Source organism: Macaca nemestrina, chromosome 11 (genome assembly GCF_043159975.1).
Source record: "Macaca nemestrina isolate mMacNem1 chromosome 11, mMacNem.hap1, whole genome shotgun sequence".
In the NCBI taxonomy this organism is placed as follows: domain Eukaryota; kingdom Metazoa; phylum Chordata; class Mammalia; order Primates; family Cercopithecidae; genus Macaca; species Macaca nemestrina.
In genome coordinates this window covers 89034084-89061412 of record NC_092135.1, presented here as the reverse complement: position 1 = coordinate 89061412, position 27329 = coordinate 89034084, and the positions used below count along the sequence as shown (strand labels likewise).

Below are 27329 nucleotides of genomic sequence, written 5' to 3'. Positions count from 1 at the left end.
CTAAAAAAGTAGATCTCTTGGAGGCAGACAGTTGGATGGTGGTTACCAGAGGCTAGGAAAGGAAGCAGGGCGGAAGAATAAGAGAAAGATGGTTAATGGATACAAAGATACAGTTAGAAGGAATAAATTATGATTTTCAATAGTGTAGAAGGGGCTGGGCACGGTGGCTCACGCCCCTGTAATCCCAGCACTGTGGGAGGCTGAGGCGGGCGGATCACCTGTGGTCAGGAGTTCGAGACCAGCATGGCCAACATGGTGAAACCCCGTCTCAACTAAAAATACAAATATTAGCCCAGCGTGGTGGCAACCGCCTGTAATCCCAGCTACTCAGGAGGCTGAGGCAGGAGAATCACTTGAACCCAGGAGGCGGAGTTTGCAATGACCTGAGATTGCACCACTGCATTCCAGCCTGTATGACAGAGCAAGACTCAGTCTCCAAAAAAAAAAATAATAATATAGAAGGGAACAATAATTTATTGTATATTTTCAAATAGCAGGAAGAGAAGAATTGTAATGGCCCTACCACAAAGAAAAGATAAGTTAGGTTATAGATATCCCAATTACCCTGATTTGATCATTACATACTGTATACATGTATCAAAATATCATGTGTACCACAAAAATGTATACAATTATGATATACAAATACAAAAGTACAAAGGCACACACACATACATGCAATAATGGATAGGCATTCCTGGTTTCATTTTTACATCTCTAATGACCACGTCTGGCTAAAAGCGCTTTCATTTTAGGAGGCTAGCTTGGGGAAATAGGATGTTCCTGGGTATAGCAGCTGTGCACAGTTCACCTTGGCATGTCTAGAAAGCTCTGACCCAGCCTCATCCTGTTGCTTCTTGCTTTTACCACTTCCTCTTGACCTAGAGTTATCTTTCTGCCTTCTTTCTAATTCTTTGCATAGTTCTTAGATCCCCAAAGACCTATTTTTCTCGCCAGAAACCATGTTCCTCCTTCTGCTTATTAACATTTAGCAATTGCCTCACTGAATGTCTGGGCACCACCGAATATGCCTCAAAAAGTCTACTTTCTCAAAGACAAAATGTAGGTTAACAGAAGGATATCTGCATACAGAAATTTATTCTGATTTCTGTTTTTGTTTTTGTTTGGTTTTTAGTATTGAGGAGTATGTTTTTTTTTTAAATTGAATCCTTCCTGTGTGAACCGCCAAGTAAATAAAATGTAATAAAGAATAATGTATTATAGACACCCTTGTAACTAGCACTCTTTTTTGTTAGGCTCAAGTCCTACCCTCCAGGAACTTTCAACAAGGGGCCAGGTTTAGTAATAAGTAAAGTAGGAAGAGCCCTTAACTTAGAAACGTCTGTCTCCCAAAAAAGTCACATGGAAAAGGAAGGACAAGAAACACACCAAAAATCAGGTCTTTATTTCAGCAGGTACAATATATAAAATAACAAAACCTCAGTTTTTACGGTGCTCTTTTGCTCTTGCAGAGCATTTTCACATTGATTATCTTATGCATAATAACTTTAATTGCTTTTTAATACAAAAATAAATATAGAAAATAAAAATTGGCCGGGCACTTTGGCTCACACCGAGGCAGGTGGATCACAAGGTCAGGAGATTGAGACCATCCTGGCTAACACAGTGAAACCCCGTCTCTACTAAAAATACAGAAAATTGGCCTAGCGCGGTGACTTACGCCTGTGATCCCAGCACTTTGGGAGGCTGAGGTGGGCGGATCACGAGGTCAGGAGACTGAAACCATCCTGGCTAACACGGTGAAACCCCATCTCTACTAAAAATACAAAAAAAAAAAAAAAATTAGCCGGGCATGGTGGCGGGCGCCTGTAGTCCCAGCTACTTGGGAGACTGAGGCAGGAGAATGGCATGAACCCGGGAGGCAGAGCTTGCAGTGAGCCGAGATTGCACCACTGCACTCCAGCCTGGATGATAGTGAGAGACTCCCTCTCAAAAGAAAAAAAAAACAATCAAAATTTAAAAAATTGTCACCTATAACTCCACCACCTTGCAATGCTATTAACATCTTCAGTTTTACAATTTCATTCTTTTTTCTAAAATATTTATATGTATGTATTTTTAAAGTGGGATCAAATAATACACACTACATAATTTGTTTTCTGCCTCTTTTTTTCATTCAGTAATCTGTATCAATGCACATTTATTTTGTGTCAGTAAGTCTTCTTCCCCTGTAATGTCATTTAATAGCTTACTATGCTATATGGTACACACTGCCCTATAGTTTATTTTTCTAGTCTTCTCCGTTAGACTTGGTTTCTCAGGGATTGGGAGTCATCACCTACAGCTTAGCTAAAATGATGCTTTCCAGGTGCAAAGGAGTGCTGTATGGATTCTGCAAGTTCCCAGCATGATTTCATTTTTTCAAAATGTTGGCTGAAAGCTAAAGTCTTATTGATATGCCAACTCAAGTTTCTAAAGTGGCATCCCATGGGGTGAGACAGGAAGCTCTTCTCTGTCAAATCTGGGCAGTTGTGTCAGGTTTCAATGAGTTTGAAAATACGTTGCTGTTCTAGAAGTCAAAATGTGGCCAAGAAAATGACTGCAACAGGTATGACCAACTTAATATGTAGCTGATAATGCTTTTTCATCTAAATATTGTTGTTTTCTTTTACAAAGCAACCAAAGGAAATGAAGTCCAGTGCTGGAGGTAAAGGAAATGAGGTAGGAAATGTTTTCTCCTACAGAATTTTTCTGGGAATAGATCTTATAATATCTTATTTTTACAAAGCTTTTAAACTGCTTGACTTCATATAAAATCAAATTCATGTTTTTCTGATTATAGATGTAAAACTTGATAATTGCAGACAATATGAGGAAGTTTTTTAAAAAGAGAAAATAAAAATAACATATAATAACACCTTTCAAAGAAAATAACTATTAACATCTGAGTATACATCATTCTAGTCTTTTATTTATGTATATATTAATTCTAGTCTTTTATTTATGTATATATTACTTTAAAAATATATGATACTCATTGCTTCATAGCCTGCTTTTTTTCACATAGCAAAGTATCTTTTTTTTTTTTTTTGGAGAAGGGTCTTACTTGTTGCCCAGGCTGGAGTGCAGTGGTGAGATCTTAGTTCACTGCAGCCTCTGCCTCTCAGGCTCAAGTGAACCTCCTTCCCAGGCTAGTCTTGAACCCCTTGGCTCAAGTGATCCACCCACCTTAGCCTCCCAAAGTGCTGGGATTGTAGGCGTAAGCCACCGTGCCCAGCCTGGAGAACAGTTTTCCATAATTTTGAATACTCTTGGAGAACATGATTTAAATTGCTTACGTTACATTACATTTTATAGGTATGCCATAGTTTCTTTAGTCAGTCCATTATTTAAAAATATCTTTGTCATTCTTCATTTTCATTCACTCATTTTCTCACATATGTGAAGTCAGGCTGAAAAATTATGATATGTGGGGCAAAAGACAACCCTATTATTTTGAGATACCAATTATCTCGCTCTCTAATGTTTGCATTTCACTAGACAAATTGAATGAAAGAACAAACTGATGCAGTCTGAGTACTCACATTTGAGTTAGTTGACGATAGAGTGGTCAAATCATGAACGGGACATGACCTTGGAGAACATCTATTGAGTTGACCTCAAAACTAAGGCATAAGTCAATGACCTATATATTTGGAACTAGAAAACCTGGGTTTGAGTACCTGCTCTGCCAGGGCCTGAAAATGTGATGTCTGGCAAATGATCTGATGAAGAAATAGTGCATTTTTTTTCCTCTAAGAGATCAGGATAGTCATGCTCAACAGCCCTGCTCAGAGGTGCTGCAGGTGTCAAACCACCTACGTGATGCGATTTTGAAGCAGTGAGGTTTATTTCTGAGGTGGTTCATATGGATCCAAGCTCTTGGTTTTATAATCACAGCTCCTATGAAAAAGATCTTTGAATTGTTTGGAGGAAAAGCACTTTATAAATCCAGTATCCAATGATATCCAATTTATCACACCCCACAAAACCATAAAGATCCGTCACAAAAGATTTAATGCCCTACCATTTTGCCCTCCAAGAATTCTTCATTCCCTTAATTGTGTCTTAAAGATCATTTGCCAGACATCATAGCCTCAGTGAAGACAAGCTCAGTCTTCCAGGGTAGAATTGCTGTTCAGGGCAGAGCTCCCTAAGCAGGTCTCTTCAGTCAAAGAAATCACAAGAGCAGAGATTTTGGGTTTAAGGAGCTTCTAGTAAAACAAATGAGTGGGAGACATTCTTCCCGGCTTATAGAAACCCATAAAGGTTTTCTAAACTTCCTAGTTAAGCATTGGCACACTTTAAATGAAAGCTCATTTCACACATCTCCTTGGAATTCTGGCCAGAGTTGCAACATTTCATTCAACTTGACATCCCTGAGTATTATTTATGAATCTGAACAGACTAAGCATCATTATCCTGAACTTTTCTTAAGTAAAGCAAATCGAATAAATCCAAATAGCTCAACTCTTGTAGTATACTGTGATCTTTATGAATGTAAAATGAAAATCTTCCCTTGAATTTCCCTAGAGACAGAAATCTAAGTAAATCATCTTCCACTGTAGAAAAACCAACCACTGTCTTGTTAACACTGTCTAGTTATATTGCCTTCAATTTATTTCCTCTTATTTTCTGATGAATAGCAAAATCATACAGTAATATCAGAATGATTTTGTTTCTTCCCTTTTTTTTCAGGTTTGCTGAATCGGGTTAATTTTATTTTAAGCTATTCTTTGAGCTCCACCTGTTGGTAGAATTTTAGTATGACTCCTAGGTACATTTAAAACAAGCCACGGATTGAACCGTTATCTTATGTGCGGCATTAACTGTTGACTAGTCACAAAATACATGAAGGAAGATAAGCCGGGAATCGGGGACTTGGCCATTCAGTAAGGATGATCACGCGAAGGTTAGGAAAGAGTGAGGAAAGAATGGGCAATAAAGTGAAGTTCATAAAGTCATGAGGCCAGGGATGGTGGTCACAAATTTCAGGAAAACAGGAAGCTAGGATATCGTAACCTCGTTTTCAAGTTTCAAAAAGTTGCTATTGCTTATCTGTGAGCACCTGTAGCAGGAGTTCACCGCCTGCTAAGAATGTCTTCAACAATCCTGGTGTGGCATTTACTATATACTGGACACTAAGAGCTTCACTAATACTGATTTCTGTAACTCTTACAATAAGATTGTGAAGTAGGTACTATTAGCTTCATACTTATTTCAGTTATGGAAACTGAGGCACAGAGTAGTCACACAGCTTACTCAAGATTGTGGGGGCAGTTGATGGCAGGGCCAAGATAAAACCGTGGCAGTCTGATCCCGTGTCCCTGCTCCTGGCCCCTCTGCTATGCTGCCTGTGGGTCGCAAAACCTTCCCTGGGAGAGGCGAGCTGGTTGGCACTCCTCCTGCCCCGTCACCTCACCCTATCTATCTCACAGAGTGTCTGCACCTCACCCACCTGCTCAGAAATCATGGCTGTCTCACACCATAATTTAAAATAATGCTTCCTCAGAAAATGTTGTTGACCTCTCTCGTCTACTGTGTCTCCTTTTGCACTTGTGTCGTGCCTCGGTGGGATAGTGGAGATAGCAGTGTTGGTTTCTGCCTCTTCGGGCAATCTGAGCTTGCACAAGCCACTTAACCTCTCTAACTCCCAGTTTCCTTTTCTACAAAATGGTGCTAATGTTAACCTACACTTCTAAGGGTTGTTATGAGGCCTGAATGAGCTGTGTGTGAGTCAGTGGTAGTGGGCTGTGTAGATGTTGGTGATGGCATTTACAGATTAGCCTCCTCTGGAGGGAGCAGGTGTCTACACAGATGGGAAAACTGGGCTCTAAAACGTGGTACCTGACTTCAGACAACTGCCGATATTTCTCCTTCTCCGCTCACCTGCCAAGTGCTCTGCTGGAGATGTGGTCCCTTTCAGGAGACTCTGGGCACTTCCCTCTTCCACGTCCAGGTCCCTGAAACCTCACATCACCATTTGTGTATGCCCCTTTATGGGATTTCATGTCTGGGACTCCTGCTACCACTCCAATGCCCTTCACCTCCATCACACACACACACACACATACACACACACACACACACACACACAATTTTGGGTCCCTCCATTCTAGTTTTGTGGTCGTAAGAGTTTGTATCAGATAGTTATTAAATGATTGACAACGGACAAAGATGTCATCAATTATAGTTTCCCTAAGTTGCCATTCCAAACCTCCCTAGAATTGCAGCAGCCTGTGACTGTTTGAGATTACCCAAGAAAAGCTGACCTGTCAGGACGCACAGGGGCTCCTGGCTTTAGGATTGGGTGAAAGGAGGAAGTTGTACAAGACCCATTCTCTTCGAAAACCCAAAGATGCCAAAGAGGTACCTCAGGAACCCCATTCACCCTTGGGGTTGGGGAAATGTGGCGCTCTGGCTCCCTCACACCTGTTTCTATCAAGGCAGCTTTATTTTATGGATTTACAGATGGAAACTCTGGTGGGAAGTTTGCTTTCAAGAATATGTACCAAGGTCAAAAAAAAAAAATTTGGACTCATTGGACTAGACAATCTCTGAAGTTCCTTTGACTAAGATTCTTTAATCCTCAGAAATGCAACATAGGGTAGGAGCTTTAGATTTTTCAAAATGAATTTAATTTTAAGAATTTGCTTTGGAATTTCACAACATTGCTTGAGGAATCTGTAGACACGCTATCATAAAATCAACTTCAGCAATCACTGCCTTTCTCTCAACTATGTTCTCTCCTGGGAAGAGTCAACGTGAATAAACGATTTCATCACCTAGAAAGTGGCCAGACTTTGAGGCCATCAGTCTGTCCCTGTAAAATAAACATTCACAGGAAGCAGCCTTTCCCTGGAGGTCCTTATCTAGCCGGGAGCCAGCTAGAGAGTGATTATTGAAATGTGAAAACTGTTTGACTAGAGAAGCTGGAATTGCACTCTCTCCAGTTTGCTCTTTGTCAGTGGGCTTTAACCGATAAATGACAGTTTTAGCCACAGACTGAGGTGTTAGGTAATTTTGTTTATGTGGTGGAAAGTCATGAAGCACAATGAAGCTATTAGTAAAGCCTGGGTGACTTGAGTTTCATTTAACAAAATAGCCAAACAGATGTTCTTTCAAGGTTCAGTGTTCTCAAACACAGACACGCTACTCACACACCAGCTAGCCCAGGCATTTGCATAGCAAGTTGATTTCTCACTGAACTAATTTGAAGAGTTGCAACACTTTTTTGAGGGAGAAATTGTACAAAAATATTACTAAAACCTTAGACTTTGTAGAATGCAGCAGAGGGCTTTATGAGCTAAGCAGTGTTGTCATTTTATATTCCTGTCTTCTGATTCTGTGATTCTGTGATTAAAAGCTATCTCTTATGTGACTGGACCACTGTTTCCCTCTCTTCTCATTGTTTCCCATGATCTAACCCAGTGTCTAGCACATAATAGGTGCTCAATAAATATTCACTAAATGAAAGGGTTATTTTAATTGTTTCTATTCCACATAGTTTTCCATAGGGGGCATTACAACAAATTATGGAGTGTTAAGAGATAAGCAAGAAATTTGGATGAAAATCACCGTTTATCCCAGTCATATTTTTCTTAGCAGAGGTTTCTATCAAGTTAAAAGCTATTATCATTTGTTGGCCGGGCGTGTTGGCTCATGCCTGTAATTCCAGCACTTTGGGAGGCCGAGGCAGGCGGATCACAAGGTCAGAAGATCGAGACCATCCTGGCTAACAGGTTGAATCCCGTCTCTACTAAAAAATACAAAAAATTAGTCGGGTGTGGTGGTGGGCGCCTGTAGTCCCAGCTACTTGGGAGGCTGAGGCAGGAGAATGGCGTGAACTCAGGAGGCGGAGCTTGCAGTGAGCTGAAATCACGCCACTGCACTCCAGCCTGAGTGACAGAGCAAGACTCCGTCTCAAAACAAAAAACAAAAAAAAATTACAATTTGTTAATATATTCTAGGTTTCCAAGGTATATTATTAGACACTAAGCAGAAGAAACAGAGAAGAATATGGTGACATCTAGACCTACCTTTCATTGTACTTTTTTTTCCAAGTGGAGCCCTGGTTAAGTGGGTTGTCCAGTTTTCTAGTTTCTTAGCGGATTTTCCAATGGGTATTTTTCTTTAGAAGTACAATACAGTCAATCCAGCTATTATATTCAGTGCCATATAATGTAATATACCATATAATGTAAATATCAATATGGATATTTTGTATCTGTAATCATCTTGGATGATTAGGATGGCTTTGATACAAACATTAATGGTGCATCTTTTTTTTTTTTTTTTTTGAGATGGAGTTTCTCACTCTTGTTGCCCAGGCTGGAGTGCAGTGGCGCGATCTCGGCTCACTGCAACCTCCTCCTCCAAGGTTCAAGCAATTCTCCTGTGTCAGCCGCCTGAGTAGCTGGGATTACAAGCACACGCCACCATGCCCAGCTAATTGTTTGCATTTTTTTTAGTAGAGACGGTGTTTCACCATGTTGGCCAGGCTGGTCTTGAACTGCTGACCTCAGATCATCTGCCCACCTTGACCTCCCAAAGTGCTGGGATTACAGGCATGAGCCACCGCGCCAGGCCCTAATGCATCTTATATATGATGTTTTTCCATTCTGTGAGGAATGGAACCTGCGAATGAGAGACTGAATAGTGTCTCTAGCTTAGACTACACTGATGAAATAATGAAGATTATGACAGTCATGCAAGCTGTGAAAATTAATAATACTTTCTTTGGTCACAGCGTCTTTCCTCCAGTCTTGCATATAGTATGTCAGCTTCCTTGCTGGATTTTGTTCTAAATGTGCCTCACGATTCCATCAGGGATTTAAAGTAAACATTAGAAACTGTTTTGAATTACTGAGAAAATAATCACCCTCTCACCACCCACATTTCAGTTCAGTAGAGTACTGTATAAAGCGTAAAGACTGTTTCCAAAGCTAATGGACGACACTGAGTGTCATTGCTCTGTCTGTGGAATCCTGGTTTCTCACACTTTTAAGACCCTGATATTTGGTGGTGAACACACAGGTTCCATAACTCAAAGAGCTAAGGAAACTATCCGTACTGAATGATCATATGTATATTTATTCATAGAAATTAAACTATATAGGCCAGGCATGGTGGCTCATGCCTGTAATCCCAGCATTTTGGGAGGCTGAAATGGGCAGATCACTTGAGCTCAGTAGTTCAAGACCAGCCTGGCCAATATGGTGAAACCCTGTCCCTACTAAAAATACAAAAAATAGCTGGGCATAATGGCATATGCCTGTAGTCCCAGCTACTCAGGAGGCTGAGGCAGGAGAATCGCTTGAACCTGGGAGGTGGAGGTTGCAGTGAGCCAAGTTCATGCCACTGCACTCTAGCCTGGGTGACAGAGCGAAACTCTGTCTCAAAAAGAAAAAGAGAAATTAAACTATAGAGGCTGGAATGTGAGAGCAATGAGACCTGTAAGAGGAAAACACTAAACTTTTTTCTACTCTTACTTTCCATGCCTCCCTTCTGGTCACCTAAATGTGTGTGGGAGTTTCTCTCCACTAACAACCAGTTCTCCAGCAGACGCAAACTGGGTGTCCTACAATTTAACCCAATTCTAACACTCTTTACCTTGACCCACAGGCTAAGGGCTTAGTCCCACAAGACTGCCCCTGATTCAGATGCCCATCGCAAGTCCCAGGTTGTGATCTGCACTTCTGACCAGCCAGCAATAAATTGAGGGTTCCCACAATTCCCTCCTCAGGTTCAATGAGTTTGCTAAAGCAGTTCACAAAACTCAGGGGAACATTTTACTTATATTTACTGGTTTACTATCAAGGATATTACACAGAATACAGATGAACAGCCAAATGGAAGAGATGCACAGGGCAAGGCATGGAGAAGGGGTGTGGAGCTCCCATGCCCTGTCCAGATGTGCCACCCTCCTAGCACCTCCATGTCTTCAGCAACCTAGAAGCTTCCCAAAATCTGTTCTTTGAGGTTTCTATGGAAGCTTCATTACATACAGTTCATCACAAAGTTGATCGCCATTGCCATTGTGGATGAATTCAACTCTCAATCCCTCTCCCCTTCCCAGAGGTCAGGGAGTGGGGTAGAAGTTTCAACTCTCTAATCACATGATTGGTTCCCCTAGCAACCAAGCCTCATCCTGAGGCTATTTAGAAGCCCACCAAGAGACGCTTCATTAGAATAGAAAATGCCAGAAAAATCACCCAGAAAATTCCAGAAATTTAGGAGCTCTGTGTCAGACAATCCTATCACTAAGGAAATTACAAAGATCTTAGGAACCTGTGTCAGGAACCAGGGTCAAAGACCAAATTTTTAGAACAGAAGACTCACCTAACATCTCCATCTAGAAAGGTCTTAGGAGCTCTGTCTCAGTAACCAGGTGCAGGGACCAAATATAGATTTCTTATTATATCACAATATCATAGCACCTCAGCTCCAAAAGTTTTCCTTCAGTCATCCTCCAGCTGCAGTCCTCCCTACAAAGAAAGTCTTCTGTGGGTTTAAGCAATGTGCTCACCCAGAATCCAGGACGCCAGAATTCCCAGCCCGAAGACCTGAAGCCCCCACTTCCAGGGCCTGTTAGGCCTCTCCAGGTCTACTCTCCCAAGCACAGATGACACCATCAGTGCAAACATGTCTAGACACTGGAGAGACCTAGAGGTCACACTGGTCATACAAGGCCCTTCACAGAGGTAGAAGCAAAGGGGACAGGCAATGGCCCAAGATGGCTGTGCTATCTTTACCCATGCCACCATGTTCCAGTAAGACTTTGAGGAGCTAAAACCCGGCCAATTAGGTTATGTGAAGGGTATGTCAAGGCAGGAGGCTAGACCATATGTTAACAGTTTGTTAACTTGATTGATAATGGTTAAATATTTATACATACAGTATTGGATCCCTGTGCACTTGCCTGAGGCCTCTCAAATGTTCTGCACCATTGAACTCAGAGATAATGTGAAAGGCACCCATTAGTGAACAGGAAGTGGAAGTTGTAGATTCTTCAGTTTTTGTATAGTGTAAGCATCCCCTCCCTAGAGGGCAGTGAGATTTTCTATTGTTCAAAAATACACCTTCTTGGTGCCTACACTCAAGACAACTAGTCCGTCTCAAGCTCAACCAAAGAAAGAGCAACTTATTTTAACATAAAGGGGCTGGAGAAGAGGAACTGGCTGTTTGATGTGTTGACGTGCTGGGAGTACTTTTAGGGGTGGTTTAGGGATTTTTAAGCAGAATTTTGATTAAACATAACTTTCTAGTAACCCAGTAAGAAGTGATTCCACCCTAGTCAATGTAACTACCTGCAGGCAATGTAAAGTATCACAAAGATCTACTTCCTTCTCCATAACAAATCCTAAATGTAGCATTCTCATTATCAAGGAAGTCTTCTCACATAATCACAGAATTCTTGTTCATATCATCACATTAGACTATTTTTATTACTTCAGATTTCAAATGCAAACAGAATTCTGACTTATTAATGCATACTTAGGTTGACCTTCCTTTCTTTTCAGGTGACCCTGCCACCTCCAACTGCCCACCCTGACTTTTCTGATGTAAATAATCCTACATGTTCACATGTTCCCAGGGCTCATTTTATAAATTGTTGAAGCTTTATATCTCCAAATTTTCCATCTCCCTTTTGGGATTAAACGCAATGAGGATACACACATTGAGAATAATTCCTCTCAAATTTCACCCAGGACTCTTGTTAAAATGCAGAATCTGATTCAGTAAGCCTGGAATGAGGTCAGAGTTCCTGTTTTTCTTACAAGCTTTTAGGTGATGGCAATACTGCTGGTCCTTTTTTACCTACTATAAAATTTCACCAGGGACTAATTTAATTTCCTGCTTCTTTCTATGTCAAACTCCTACCCAGAGGTGATTATTTTTTGAGCTGTAAATATCATGCTAATACTGATATCTCTTGATTTTTTTTAATTTTATGTGTCTAACTTCTGATTTTCTATACAAGATTAATCTATGTCTTTCTTATAACAGGTCTCCATACATAGAAATTCTCCCCCATCTTCACAGTATCATTATATAATACATTTTCATTTACTCAATGTATTCAATGTTTACCTTATTATGATTATATAAAAATTGTTAACAGCGAAGCCATATAGCATACTATGATTGTATTTCCATTCTTGTATTACTTTTTGTTTTCTCTGGATTTAATAGTTTCCCTGAGTTTTTGATTTGATTAATTTATGTACCTGTCACTAATTAAGCCCCAAACTTTCCATCAGAACAAGAAAACTCCTTACAATTTGGTCAAACATGTCAATCTATAAGTTCCTTTCTTCTTTTTTTCTTGGCAACATCGCTCTGGGAGCCCTCCATCTTCTGGCTCCAGTCCTGGCTACTTGCCCTCTGATCCTGTTGTGCAATCGTGGGGTTGTGGCTTTTTGTTTTTTGTTTTGTTTGTTTGTTTTTGAAACTCCCTTTCACCATTATCCTAGGGAGTCCCACCCCCTTCTCCTGGCTGGGTTCATGTCTTCCTCTTTCTTAGGTTACTGTCTCCTTTTTATTAGAGAGACTCTTTCAGTAGTTTTCAAAGAAAAAGTACTAAGAAGCCAAATTTCCAGAGGCCTTGCATATCTGAAAACGTTTTTCCCATTCATAGTTGACTGACAGTTTGGCTGGATATAGAATTCTGGGTTAGAAATCATTTTTCCTCCGAATTCTTAAAGCACTATTCCATTGTCTTCTACTTATCTTGTATTCTGATTCTTAATCATTTATAAATGCCTTTTTTTTCCTGCACTCCTGAAACTTTTAAACTGGTTTCCTGCAATTTTACAGGATTGAGTTTCAGTTCGGCTCTTCATTTATTTATTGTGCCAGCCATTCATGGGTCCTTCCAATTTGAACACTCATGTCCTTTAGTTTGAAAAGTTTTGTCGTATTCTTCATTTTTATAGACTATTGAAAACACGTAAAAACATAAAGAATAATAGCATGAACACCCATCAAACAGCTTAAAAATTCAAACTTTGCAAATATAGTTGAAGACACCTGGTACCCCACCCCCCACCTTTAATCCGTTTCTTCTCTGTACCCACCCATCTCCCAAAAACCATTGTCTTGAATTTTGATGTTTATTGTTTTCAAGAATGCCTTTATACTTTTTCTATGAATGAATATGTTTCTATATACTTTATATTATTCTGTATTATAAATTCGGATTTTACATAAATGGCATCCTTATATATATATTTTATCACAACTTGCTTTTCTTGCTCAACAAAATATTTTCTGAGACTCATTCCTACATTGATTCATGTTGCTGTGGATCATTTATTCCAACGCTGTATAGCTTTTTGCTCTATAAATATACACAGTATAGCTAGCTCTTCTCCTATTGATGAATCATTTTATCATTATAAGCAGTTCTACTGTAAACATTCTTCAATTAACATTCTTCTACATGTCTTTTTTTAATACGAGTGTAAAAAATCTTTGACATATATATTTGGTAGCAGATGGGTCAGAATCAGATGATTCAACAAGAATTGTTATGTATAGGTAATGTGCATCTTCTACTTTTCTAGACACTGAGGAATTGTTCTCCAAAGTGATTGTAGCAATTGCATAAGTGGTATAAGAGTTACAATTTGTTTATGTCTTTGATATTTTCTCTGCTCCATTTTCTCTGTTCTCTTTCTGGAACTTGTGTTAGTTTGTTGTTGCAGTTCATGTATAATTCTTTATTTGCTATCTTTTCTATTCTATTTTTGACATCTTTGTGGGGTTTTTTTGTTTGTTTTACATTCTGGGAAATTTCCTCTACTTTATGTCCAATCTTTTTACTGACTTGTCTCTTTCTCTTATTATATTTTAAGTGGTTTTGTTCTTTTTAAGTGGTTCTTTATTCTTTTCGGAATGTTTCTTACAATAATATTCTATTCTTGTTTCACAGATGTAATATTTGTTTTATATAGTTTTTAAAAGGTGTTTTAATATACATTTTCAAATATATACAGAAATAGAGGGAAAATACAATGAATGGATTTAAGCATCACCTAACTTCAACAATACATACATTTTTCCTGGAGTTCTCAAATTCTAGATAGTACAGTATAATGTAGATACTTCAGCAGGAATCTTTAGAATATAAGAAATGTTTAAACCTAACCACACTACCCTTATCGCAAAAAACAAAATAACATTTTTTAAATCCTGACTTAATAAAATCCTATTTTTTGTTTAAATTCCTCCATTGTCTCAAAAAAGGCCTTTTGACAGTTGGTTTGTTCAAATCAGTATCTAAGCATTATCTTCTCATTACAAATGGTTGAGGCCCCTTCAACATGCCATATATTTATTGAATAAACTGAGCTGAATACAGTAGACTTTTTTCACTGTTTTTTTACTCTTCTGCTTTTTTTTTTTTTTTTTTTTTTACATTTTGCTTTTCCTCTGAGTTTTTTGTTTTTGCATTTTCATTTCATGTGAGAGGGTTTGTCAAATGCCTGATGATCATTAGCTTGCTGTTAATCATTAAGAGAAGGGCACTGAAAAACTGCCTGAAAACTCTATGTGCATGTTGGGAACTGTAGACTTAGGGTGATTATTAGAATCTGGCTGTTTCAATGGGTTGTTGGGGGATGGTGGTGGGTGTAGAAGGCAGCATCTGTATGTTACCTCCCTTGGTCTGGCAAACTTCCCAGATACCTTTCCAGGAGCTTTTAGGCCTGGCTCTAGGTGTTGGAGAAGGGGCAAACATGGGCTTCACTGTACATTTTCACAGGACCTTCCTCTCTTTAGCACACACAGCACCTAACCCCTGACTGCAGCTTGACCTTGTTCCCAGAATGTAGAGAGCCTCTCTAATTACTCTGACTCATCTGCTCCAAAGAGCAAACCTCCCTCCTGTGCCCAGGTCTGGAGGGGTGGAGACTTCACTGCCTGAGCTGGGGCTCTTACAGCACATCCTGGTCTGCAGTCTTCTTTTCTGCAGCCTCAGGGTGCTCAGTGCTTTCAACCCCTGGGTTCTTTCTTCTACCCTCACTCTACACTCCCCTACTTTTCACTCAGGGATCTAGATTACAGTTTTACTTTATTGGAAAGTGAATAAAACTCCAGTTATTACCTTATTGGAGTGTCTGGAGGGAACAGGGGAAAATACGTATACTCCACCTACCATGTTAAACCAGAAGGAGGTCTTGCATTCTTTTTGAACAGATTCATTGTGACACTAAGACTTGTATCTGTATACTTATGCATATATAGATTGCTTTTATTAACATTTGGTAACTCGAAAGGACCAATTTTCAAATATTAAAATAAGGAACAACTTGTCTAAATTTCATTGGAAAAAAACTATGCTAGAATTTTTAAAGCCAGAAATTATCTTGTTTTGAAGACTTAAAATCATTCTGTTTGGGGAAATGAAGATTTTCCAAACTGTATATAACTTTTAAATCAGTAAGAGGGAATGTTCAATAGTAGAGATGGCTTGGGGGCATTTACTTTATTAATTTATTAATAAATGTATTAATTTATATAGAAACAAGTCTTCTATTAGATAGTGAGTATGCATTTGTGAGGTAACAATTTATTTCTTTCTCCCTTAGGGCTGTCACATGGTGACTGAAGAACTTCATTCCATAACCTTTGAAACACAGATCTGCCTCTATGGTCTGACCATAGATTTGGAGGTAGGTGTTTCAAGAACATACACCATTTACTCATGGTATTTGCAGGAATTGATCAGCATTAATAGATGTAAGTTTGGTTTTTTCTAGGTTTTAGTACATTCCCTATTCATTACTTTTGTTTTAATTTAGAAAATCAATATGTCAAATATTCACTAGTTAACATAATAATTGGGTTAAATATATATGATAAAAGCTTGTGGGTAGCTGGGTGCTGTGACTCACACCTGTAATCCCAGCACTTTGGTAGGCCAAGGTGGGTGGATTGCTTGAGCCCCGGAATTTGAGACCAGCCTGGGCAACAGTGCAAAACCTCCCATCTCTACTAAAAATACAAAAGTTTGCTGGGTGTGGTGGCACATGCCTGTAGTCCTAGCTACTCAGGAGGCAGACGCAGGAGGATCAATTGAGCCCAGGAGGTGGAGGCTGCAGTGAGTGGTGATCATGCCACTGCACTCCAGCCTGGGTGACAGAGTGAGACCCAGTCTCAAAAAAATAAATAAATAATAAAATAAAATAAAATAAAAAGTTCAAGGGTATTATGAACTTTATATACAATTAAATAATTTGTTGCTCAGGTTCTTCTTTGTTTGGTTTTCTGGGATTTCCTGAGTCATGAACACTCAGTGGAAAGTCTAAAGAGGAATAAGTATCCTTGAACTTATGTCATGTAGTGATATATATTTTTTGTAGTAATATATTTTCAAAATTTTAACTTGTACATAAAAACTCACAGAAGATTTCTCTAACATAAGAACAAAGACAAATAATAGGAACATTACAGTACGTTGCTTTGATCCTCGTAAAACAATCACCACTAAAAGAAAGAATAAAGAAACTTTTGGGATTAAATTGAGCATTAATTGACTATGTGCTCCTTGAGGGCAGAACACTATGAATGAACGAGTGCATGAATGAACAAACACAATCTCACACACCCTGAATATGATCCTATTGTGGAGTATATTCTTTTAGAATTCTGCCTTTGCTCTTTTATCTTAATGATGGTAATATGTTTTTAAAATCTTTCATAAATTCCTTCCTCATCTCCTTTCCCTAAACCTCTGTTTTTATGAGTTGTTAAATTTCCTCAAATGGGTATTTTACCATCTATAGGAATCTAATGTCTGTTGTTGGGGAAAGACTACTATAAGTTGATTAGTTTCCCAGGCTAATTTGTAAAAGCCTGTTTATTTCATAAAGTAGAAAACCACGGTACCAAGAATACTAAATTGAGTTAGTTCTGTAACAATAGCACAGACAGCTGTATCACCCATAGCTTACATCTCCTACTTTTACAATAGAAACCTCCCACTTCCAGTGTTTACGTTAATTAGGTGTTAGGTTGTAATTTGAAGATACCGATTCATTCCAGAGAAAAACTTAAAATAGATTCTTTAATTTATAAAGAAGATCGTTGCTAATTCAAAAGACTCTCTAATATATTGCACTTGAGGCAGCGGGTGACATTTAAAAAGTATAAACATGTCCACGATGTCAGGGGAGATACTGGGAAGCTGCCTGACTGAGCAGTCTGAAAGGATTCCTGCTCTTTCCTCTCTGTGCCCTTACTCATGCATGCTCAGAAAGTTCCATGGCCTTCACAAGTCATTTCAGTGACCAGGGCAGCATGGACATCAGGACCGGAGGCGTGGGACTGGCTTGAGATTGGCCCTTTACAGGCGAGGGTCAAGCATAAGATCAATATAAGGTGGGACTACCTGTAATAACTATGCTCTTTTTCCCCCAAACCAGACCAGCTCATTGCCTGTGGTGATGATTTCCAACGTCAGTCAATTACCTAATGCTTGGGCATCCATCATTTGGTACAACGTGTCAACCAATGATTCCCAGGTAGACTCTATTTCTACCTCACCTTCTTTAATTCTATTTGATTTGTTTTATTGCCAAGAAACACATCTGCATCAAAACATATGTATGCCGGTGGGGTGTGGGGTGAGAGTTGCTTTATTTCTAGTTGTGTGTTTCCTCTCATGTCATATTTAAAGTAGTATGTTCTGATGTATGTGGTCCCTGAGAGAGTTCTGCTAGCAAAAGTAACAGACAGGTATTTATTATTTCTGAGGGTCTGGTCAGCTCCCAACTATGTACGTACCAGAGAGTTCCAGGGCCATCCTATGTCTCTGTTAACTAAGCTGAAGGAAACTTCTTACCTCCTCAGCTGCTCTGGTCCCACCTTGTCCATATAGTCTCTTCTATGAAGGTAGAGAATTGGTTTCCAAGTAAGTAATTAGAATATTCATCAATCTTGCCCAATTGTATTCTGACAGCACGCATTTTCAAATCGATTGCAGATTTCATCCATCCTAGGCTCAAGCTGGGATTTAATGCCATCTGGTGGTTGTAACACTGGCCCAAAATTGGCCTCAAGTCACAAAGCAAGCCGTGAATAGATGCTCTTATAAAACAACCAGGGAAGGGAGTGGCAAAAAAGATGAGTCAGCACTTCCCCTTGCACCCCTCCTTCAAAACCTCAGTGTGTTGTCCTGGAAACCACTAAGGTCTAGAGAAAATAGGTCAGATGTAAATAACAACATTTCTTCTTAATTCAGAGCAAATGTTCCCTCCAAAGGGAAGAATTCTTCTACTTTAGATCCCAGTAGTAAGAACAAGATCATAATGAATCAGCTTAGTGTTCTTTCCCTTTGATTCAATGTTTCTAATAAGGAAATGACTCAGCCCTACGCCTTCTCCTCCTCAAGTGCCCTAGCATCTGAGACAAATTAACTGCAGAGAGGTAGACTGTGCAGGGTGCCCCGAAAAGAGCAGAACTTATCAGAGAAATGGCCTGGTCTTTAAGGTGAAGGACAGCCAATGCCCCTGAGATTAAATGCTGATCTCCATTAGATCAACACTTGTTCAGCTTTCTTCCAACTCCAGGGAGTAGAAGGAGTGATGGGATACTTCTCCATCCTCCAGCCTCACAGAGCAGTGCTGCACTTAGCTTTCTTCAGCAACCTCCTTCTGTAAGAAAGTCACCAAAATCATCACACTCATCATCCCAAATTTACATGGCTCTAGGATGAGAATCTAGAACTATAGATAACATACAGCTCCTAAAACACAGATTCACAGCCTAGTTACAGAACCAGTCTGAACAACTAATCCTGGTTTCTCCTCTTAATTCTATCCTGCTTTGAAACCTAAGCCGTTAGGCCTTGATTGTATTCTGTGCTTTCTGGTCACTTTTCCAGGCACCATTCTCAGGTTCACAAAAAAACCATCTCCCAAGAAATTCTTTCTCTTCATTCCTCCTCTTCCTATTGCCCATTCCTTGTTGGATGCTGTGTCCTCTTTTATTCCCGCCTTCTGAAATCTCTTGAATTGGTTCTTTTTCATGATTAATCTAAGCCCAGTTTAGCTCATGTTCACAACAGCCTTCTCCAGGCACCGCATTGGATTTCTGAATTCTTCCTTTCCTCTTCTTGAAACACCTTTCTTGAGTTTCACACATCTGTTTTCCAGTAATCTGTGACAGAGTCTTATGTTTCACTATTGTTGACCCAGTTTCTGGCACAATCTCGTTTGTAGTCGATCACACAGAATATTATCTTATTTAGCTTGGCACAGTGGTGCACACCTGTAGTTTCAGTTTCTTGAGAGACTGAGGCAAGAGAATTTCTTGAGCCCAAAAGTTCAAGTCCAGCTTGGACAACATAGCAAGATCATTTCTCTGTTTTTTGTTTTGTTTTGTTTTGTTTACGTAGAGCAAATAAGAAAAGACTACTATGGTGTCCATAAAACAGGTATTTGAGGTTAATCATAATATTGTAGGGTCACCTTCCCTAGCCTGGGACTTGACGGTTTCTAGCACTTTGGGATGATTGGTCTGGTCAAGGTAAAACTTGTGCCAACCCCATGATAAACCAATTAAATAATATAAGTTTTGTTTAGGATGAATATTGTTTTAGAATAGAGTATCTGTCAAATTACTTGTTGGACAGTGTTAAGTACCTGCATGAGTAGACTGATACGGAAAAGTTCAAGAGATGCCAAGTGATGCTTCTGAAGAAAGATGGAGCTCTGATTATATTATACTCAAAGAACAGGGAGACTTTTAGGAAAAGATGATGTCAGTCTTAAGAACAACAGAGATGAGATGATATTTTATACTTACTTAGGTTGGCCAAAAGACTTTAAATTAGGAATCCTATATATTGAATTACAGTGTCATAAGCGTAATTGTTATTAGTGGTGAATGTGTATGGATCTGCAGCAACCTCAATTCTTGCCTCAGAAGAAAGAATTCAACTGAGGAGCATAGGACAGAAGGAGTGACCAAGGCAAGCTTCAGAGCAGGAGTGAAAGTTTATTAAAAGCTTTAGAACAGCAAGAGAAGGAAGGAAAGGAAAGTACAACTTGGAAGAGGACCAAGCGGGCAACTTGAGAAGCCAAGTGTGCAGCTTGACCTCTTGATTTGGGCTTGGCATTCTTCAGGGGTCTTGTGTTACTTCTCCCCACTCCTGAGATCTTACTGGGAAGCTGCTGAGCAGTTTTAGGTGTTTTCTATTAGAACACGGTCTTTCCTTGGCACCAGCTGTGATCAATTATGACTTTAGAGAAACAGTTAACAACTGCCTGACCATCACCTAATGGTCACCCAACATTCCTAGTATGTGTGTGGGGAGACGGGGAGACCTCTCTCGCCCTGCTCACTAGCTACCCACTGTAAGATAATTAACAAATCATCATCATGATTCTATTTCAGAACTTGGTTTTCTTTAATAATCCCCCACCTGCCACATTGAGTCAACTACTGGAGGTGATGAGCTGGCAGTTTTCATCGTACGTTGGTCGTGGCCTTAATTCAGATCAACTCAATATGCTGGCAGAGAAGCTTACAGGTGAGAGCTGGTAGACAGACAGGATTCGCCTCTGTTTTTGCCACTCAAGCATTTTAAATAACCGGGACGCTATTACTACTATTAATAATAATGATCATCATCATAATTTATTCAATGCCTACTATATTGCCAGGCACAGAGCTAAGTGTTATATTATTTTTAATCCTCAGGAAAGTCCTGCAAGACTCACCTTATTCTATCAATTTTATAAGTGACTGTATTGGAGTGCAGAAGTCAAGTGACTTGCCACAGCTGCATGGCTAGTACACAGCAGAACCAAGCCGCAGGCCAGACTTGTCCAGGTCTAAAGCCCCTCCCTGTCTATTCCCCACCCCAGTCTCCAGGGTATATTTCCACTAAATATGATGTGAAGCCTTAATGGTGCCCCATATGATCGTTCATATGAATGTCTCAACTGACATAAACCAACTGGAAAATGACTGATTCCTTCACTAGGTCTAGGAAATGTAATAGAAATTTTAAACCACCTGGGCAGTACTTAATTCTGCATACCAAGAAAGTTCCAGCTTTGACTGAGATTTCTAAAGTTTGCAAAATAGAGTCATTGGTACTACATGTACCAACGATAATCCAAACTTTTTCTAAAAAATCTCTAAGAAAGCTGTATTTTGGCAAGTCGGGGTTTAACATATTTAACACCAAAAAAAAAAAAAGAGTTAAAATTAGATCTATATGCATTTCTAGTTAAATTAGGGCCAAAGATCCATTTGTGCAGCAGAAGTAGAATCATGTGTGATTTAAGCTTGACTCACATGGTGCTGGGATGCTTGCCACTTGCACCTACTCTTGGATCAATGGGTACGTAAATAAATTAGGATTTCGGAAAACATCACAAAATTTACTTAATGGAAATACATGTTTTGATCCTTATTTAATTCATAAGCAGCAATAGTAGGCATTCAATAAATATTTGTTAGAGTGAGTAAAGCTTTTAAGCATGTAGTATAGAGAGCAACCATATCCTTTCAGACCTTTATCAGATTATTCTTATGAGTATAATTTCCTTAAAAATTTAGATGAAAACTCGTGTCCTTTCACTACTCTGGATCAAAGCAGCCAATGGCTACTTACTGTCTAATAGATTTCTAGTCCATTCTTTCCATCTTAATAGGCAACATTCTTGGTAATCTGGCTACACCTAACTTACACAAATTTGTTTTATAATGTTCATTTACCAACATTAGGCAGCTCTTCCTGTCTCCAGTATAAGCCATGTCCATGTCCATGTCCATCATGCCTTGTCCTATATTACCCTTGCTCTCTGGAGTGGCCTCCTTTGTCTCCTCTGACAATTTATATTCTACCCATCCAGATCCTAGATACCCACCTGCTTTCTAAAGCCATTGTTAGCTCCTCCACCAAAAACCTTATTATCTAGATAATAAACTTCTTAGGAGCAAGGATGATGTCTTATATTTGTACTGTACCTAGCACTTGGTACATTGCAAACCCATAACAGGTGCTTAAGAAATGCTTGAAAGGGAAGAGGAAAAATATCTAAATTGAGCACAAAATTGAAGCATCTCATTGTCGAATGAAAAATCTCATTCTTTTCTTTCATTTCAGTCCAATCTAGCTACAGTGATGGTCACCTCACCTGGGCCAAGTTCTGCAAGGTACAAACGGTCGGGGAAACATCATTTAGATACATTTGTTTTTTAATACAATGTTCTCAAGTCTATATTACTACCTGGGGTTTTGAGTAATTCCCAGATAAGAATTATTTTTTTTTTTGAGAGGGAGTCTCGCTCTGTCGCCTCCCGGGTTCATGCCATTCTCCTGCCTCAGCCTCCCAAGTAGCTGGGACTACAGGCACTCACCACCACGCCCAGCTAATTTTTTTGGTATTTTTAGCAGAGACGGGGTTTCACCGTGTTAACCAGGATGGTCTTGATCTCCTGACCTGGTGATCTGCCCACCTTGGCCTCCCAAAGTGCTGGGATTACAGGCATGAGCCACCATGCCTGGCCAAGAATATTTTTTAAAGAAACTAAGGTGTTGTCCAGTTTCAGGATATTATTTTGTTGAAAAATTGAACTTAAATTATTATATCAACATTGTTACTTAATGTCTTAATGTGCTTGTTTATTCCTATAGGAACACTTACCTGGTAAATCATTTACCTTTTGGACATGGCTTGAAGCAATATTGGATCTAATTAAGAAACACATTCTTCCCCTTTGGATTGATGGGTAAGTTATAGGCTATATTTTTCATATGAGTGAATTATGTTCTTTTTTTCTGTTGTTACTGATTTTCTTCTACTTCTTTTTCTCTTAAGCATATTTAGTACAATAGAAAAAAATAGTTGCAATTTCTTATTCGTGGAGTATCACTATGTATATTTATATATGAGTATTTCAGGTGAGAATGACTTTTGATTACACTCAAAACAAACTGTAGGTCTGCTCTTTGTAAATGCAATAAGTGAAAATCCAATAATGATCAGAAAAAAATCATGCATTTCTATTTTTAGGTATGTCATGGGCTTTGTTAGCAAAGAGAAGGAACGGCTCTTGCTAAAGGATAAAATGCCTGGCACCTTTTTATTAAGATTCAGTGAAAGCCATCTCGGAGGAATAACTTTCACCTGGGTGGACCATTCTGAAAATGGTATATACTCACTAATGTTTATTCTTGTGAAATTAGTTTTCTTAACTTTAGTTACTGGGATTTCAGTTTTTGGAAGTGTATGGTGTGTTGATCTATTTGTGATGTATTCGGTGGGCTTGAATATTAGTAGTTGCAGTTGTCTCAGAACAGGGTACCCATGAATTCCAAAAAGTCTATCGTATGCACAATCTATACTGTCCAGGCAGCAGACGGTCTGACATTGAAGTGACATGAACTGACAAGTCACTCCAGTGGCATGAAGATAATGTGGGCAGGGAAAAAATGGTCACAAGGCATGTGTACAGGAACCTGTATATTTCTCCAATTTCTGTTTTTCAAGGGGAAGTGAGATTCCACTCCGTAGAACCCTACAATAAAGGCCGGTTGTCTGCTCTGCCATTCGCTGACATCCTGCGAGACTACAAAGTGATTATGGCCGAAAACGTTCCTGAAAACCCTCTGAAGTACCTATATCCTGATATTCCCAAAGACAAAGCCTTTGGTAGACACTACAGCTCTCAGCCTTGCGAAGGTTAGGTTTTTCTGGTTTTGTTTTTGTTTTTTTTTCCTTAAGATTTTGGAAAATAACCTCATATTGGAGCAAAGTAAATGATAAATGAAGTTCCTCTTTTTGTTTACTCTGATGTTTGTAAGATCTAAGGGCATATGGAGGTCAAAGCCTTAGAAATGAAGCGGTATGTCAGCAGCTCCTGAAAAGGGACCGCTGGGCTTTCTAACACTAGCAGAGTAATAAGCAGCTGCAACTAAACTTCACCGTGGCCATGGGGGCCTCTCAAGGCCACTCGGAGAGCTTCAGTTTTCTCCTTTGTAAGACAGAAGTGGTGCAGACTTCACGTCTATGACTGGGGGAAAGGAAAAGAAAGAGGGGGTAATGATGAGAAGCTTTTAATAGTAAAACAAGTCTGTATATTACAAAGGAACCCCAGGGTTTATAAGTTTTATATTTTCAACCATACTTTAGTTTTACAACTCAGGGTATTTGTTCATTTGCTAGGGAGGGACCTGTGGATCTGTGCTTCATCCTCTCCCTCCCCCACTCACCCAGCCAACCTTTCCTGGTTGTATCCTAAGGACCTAGACCAATGTCTGGCCAAAACAGGCATTCGGTAAATATTTGTTGAATACATAAAAGAAAATTCGTTAAATTGCTATGTGATTTTAAGGTACATTCATCATTCTGTTTCTTTAATGGAAGTGTATACAATCCATAGAAATCTTCATCTATAGCACTAAATCTTTGGGCCCCATCATGCAGAATATCCTACAGTTGTCACTCACAGACTCACAGCCACCTGACTTCATGCTCTCTGAAATAAACAAAAATGCAAAAGAAGAGAAAAGCAAACAAACCTGTGACTTCTCAGTGACTTTCAACAACTGATCGAATGAAATAACAAATATCAATGCAACAAATTAGGGTTGGAAAATTGGAACAAATTTTCAACATGGTATACCAGAGAAGTTTGGGGAATTTTTCCAAGGTGAGGTTTGCATATGACTGTTACTACAGCACAATGATACTTTCGGGAACACTGATGTCTGTACTTCAAAAACATTTGCAATCATAAGGTTCTGACTGGTGTCCATTTAAATGAAAAGAACTGGGTTATTATATCCTCCAAAACATGACTCAATCAGTCCTTATAATCAGACGTAAATGAAACGCAGAAGACAGGTAATACAGCTGATTCTCAACTTTTCCCATACAGTTTAGAGGCATTAATATATGAAGTCAGATTAGGCCTGCCAAGAGATTTGTTTTTCTCTTCTTGCACATTTTATGCTTATCTAATAGATTGTGTCCCCTATTTAATGAAACATTTTTGTGTATCACCGAACAACTGTATTATCTCTCTTCCTCTTATCATTAATATTTTTCTAGACTCTTTTTTCCCCAGTTTTATAAATATTGACATTTTTCCCCCAACATTGTGCCTTCTTTTTTCCAGTTTCAAGACCAACAGAAAGAGGTGGCAAAGGTTACGTTCCTTCCGTTTTTATCCCCATCTCAACAATGTGAGTAATCTTAGTCACATGTAAAATATTTTTTATAAAAAGCTTTCCTATAGGAGATTTAAAAGTAGAGCAGAGTACACATAACTGAGAGCAAAGCATTGTCATGTGCAATGTCCCATTTCCTTTTATACATAAAGCTAACCTTTAGGGCACACTTACCACAATCTATTGTAACTAAAATTATAAAATTCCCCTTATAATGCCATATATTCCATAGCAAGTTGAATGTTCTGATATGAAATGATGAATCAGATAACTCAGTGTCACAAATAGATGAAGCCCTAGAAATGAGTTCCTGACACAGTAAGTCACCGTGAGCTATTATTATTTTCTAATCCTTGTCCATATTGACCTTGTTATCTCTTTAAGCCGAAGTGATTCAATGGAGCCACATTCTCCATCAGACCTTCTTCCCATGTCTCCAAGTGTGTATGCGGTGCTGAGAGAAAACCTGAGTCCCACAACAATCGAAACTGCAGTATGTTCCCTTTATTTTCCATTGCTGCTCAAAGGCATTTCCAATGATGCAAAGGTGGTGTGGGAATCAAAGGGGCTGAAATACTGCCTGGGTAGGGAGAAAACACATTTATTGGAACAAATTCATGAGCATGACACAAAAAGTGTCTGGATGGTCCTGCGTGTTGCTGATCTTATGGGTATGGAAAGCAGACACCTTCACTTACTTAAACTGCTTTACATTCTTTCCACCAGAAACCACCAGAGGGCAAAATATTCCTATACCCTACTCAAGCACACTATCCCTACTGGCACCACGGGCCCACTCATTCCCCAACACTCTCTACTTTAGCAAACAGCATTTACTGGTCAATATTTATAAACCTAGTATACTATCTAGTTTACTAGTTACTTACTATCTAGTAAACCCAGTTTGCTATCTTACAGTGCAAACATCACACATTGCAACTTTTCTTGATTATGGCTTGCATTTCTAGAACCAGGAGCTTCATCAAGTAATATATGAATAATGGTCAATAGCATAATAATGCTCTCCTTTTTGAGAACTGAGTCATAATCTTTAATGCAATAATGTTATTTGGGATGAGTCCTATTCGCTCTTATCCACCAGTAATGTTAATGGGTTCAAACTCCCAATTTACATGAAAGGGAACATACATCAGAATAATATAATAGAAACTTGGAGGGACCCTAAGCCTCAAAAATTTTTATCTGGCTGGCTTTTAATTCTTCTCTTGAAGATTTCCATAGATGAAAAATTTACTTTCCTTTGATAGCTTATTCCAATGTTAGTTCCCTTAAATCATCAAGTTATTTATGTCTAACTGAACATTTGCTACATTTTGCACCCATTTCCTCATTATATTTTTGGTGGATAAACAGGCCTTTTTCTTAAAACAGTTTTCTGTCTCCTTGAAAGGTACCTTTTATTTTAGACTGATCAACCCCTATTACTTTTGCAAATACTTAGTTTAAGTATTTTAACTAGGTAATAGAAAAATTATGGAGTAATTTGTAGAAAAGAGGATGTTTATTTACACAAGAAATAGTGATTTATTTGCAAACCAATAGTTTCCTCAAAGATTATTTTCATTTTTAATTTTAGATGAAGTCTCCTTATTCTGCTGAATGACGGGATAAACTCTGACACACCAAGAAAGGAAGCAAATGAAAAACTTTAAAGACTGTTCTTTGCCCAACGACCACATTTGATTTCTTCAGCTTTGTAAATACCGGGTTCTGGGAAATGTTTGATGTCTGAAGCTCTCTTCACACTGTCATGGCACTCCCCAGTTGGGAGTGTTGTGATTGAAATGCTTGAAACCAAAGCTTCAGATAAACGTGCAAGATAAGACAACTTTCAGAAACCAGTGTTAATAACAGTATTCACAGAAGACTCGCTTGCCTGTGTTTGGTTTATTTCTGATTTGTCTCTCTGGTGTTACTTATGATTTTAGCTAGAAGATGCAAGTGTTAATGTTTCAGGGTAGGTCAAGAATAGCAAAGTCACACCTACACCTCAGCAAGAAGGCCTGAGGGAAAAGCCAAATAAGCCAATCTACTGTATGATGAGTGCTAGCAAGCACAGCGATCACAGTAGATCCAAGAGGAAAGTCGTCATGCGACATTAGCAGAAATTCGC

The 27329-nt window shown here is 39.0% G+C and overlaps 1 protein-coding gene across 5 annotated transcripts in view; it reads left to right on the top strand.

The window, feature by feature from the left end:
• Positions 1 to 27083, top strand: part of LOC105468202 (signal transducer and activator of transcription 4) — a 125869-nt gene extending 98786 nt beyond the window's left edge. For all 5 annotated transcript variants that reach the window (XM_011718252.3, XM_011718250.3, XM_011718249.3 and 2 more), the window contains 11 exons: positions 2638 to 2682; positions 15594 to 15677; positions 17430 to 17528; positions 20404 to 20539; positions 22127 to 22176; positions 22658 to 22752; positions 23037 to 23173; positions 23514 to 23705; positions 25144 to 25210; positions 25580 to 25688; positions 26793 to 27083. In XM_011718252.3, coding sequence (XP_011716554.1) covers positions 2638 to 2682; positions 15594 to 15677; positions 17430 to 17528; positions 20404 to 20539; positions 22127 to 22176; positions 22658 to 22752; positions 23037 to 23173; positions 23514 to 23705; positions 25144 to 25210; positions 25580 to 25688; positions 26793 to 26819 — 1041 coding nt within the window. In that variant the 3' untranslated portion in view covers positions 26820 to 27083. The remainder of the gene's footprint in view (positions 1 to 2637; positions 2683 to 15593; positions 15678 to 17429; positions 17529 to 20403; positions 20540 to 22126; positions 22177 to 22657; positions 22753 to 23036; positions 23174 to 23513; positions 23706 to 25143; positions 25211 to 25579; positions 25689 to 26792) is intronic.
• The last annotated feature ends 246 nt before the right edge of the window (positions 27084 to 27329 follow it).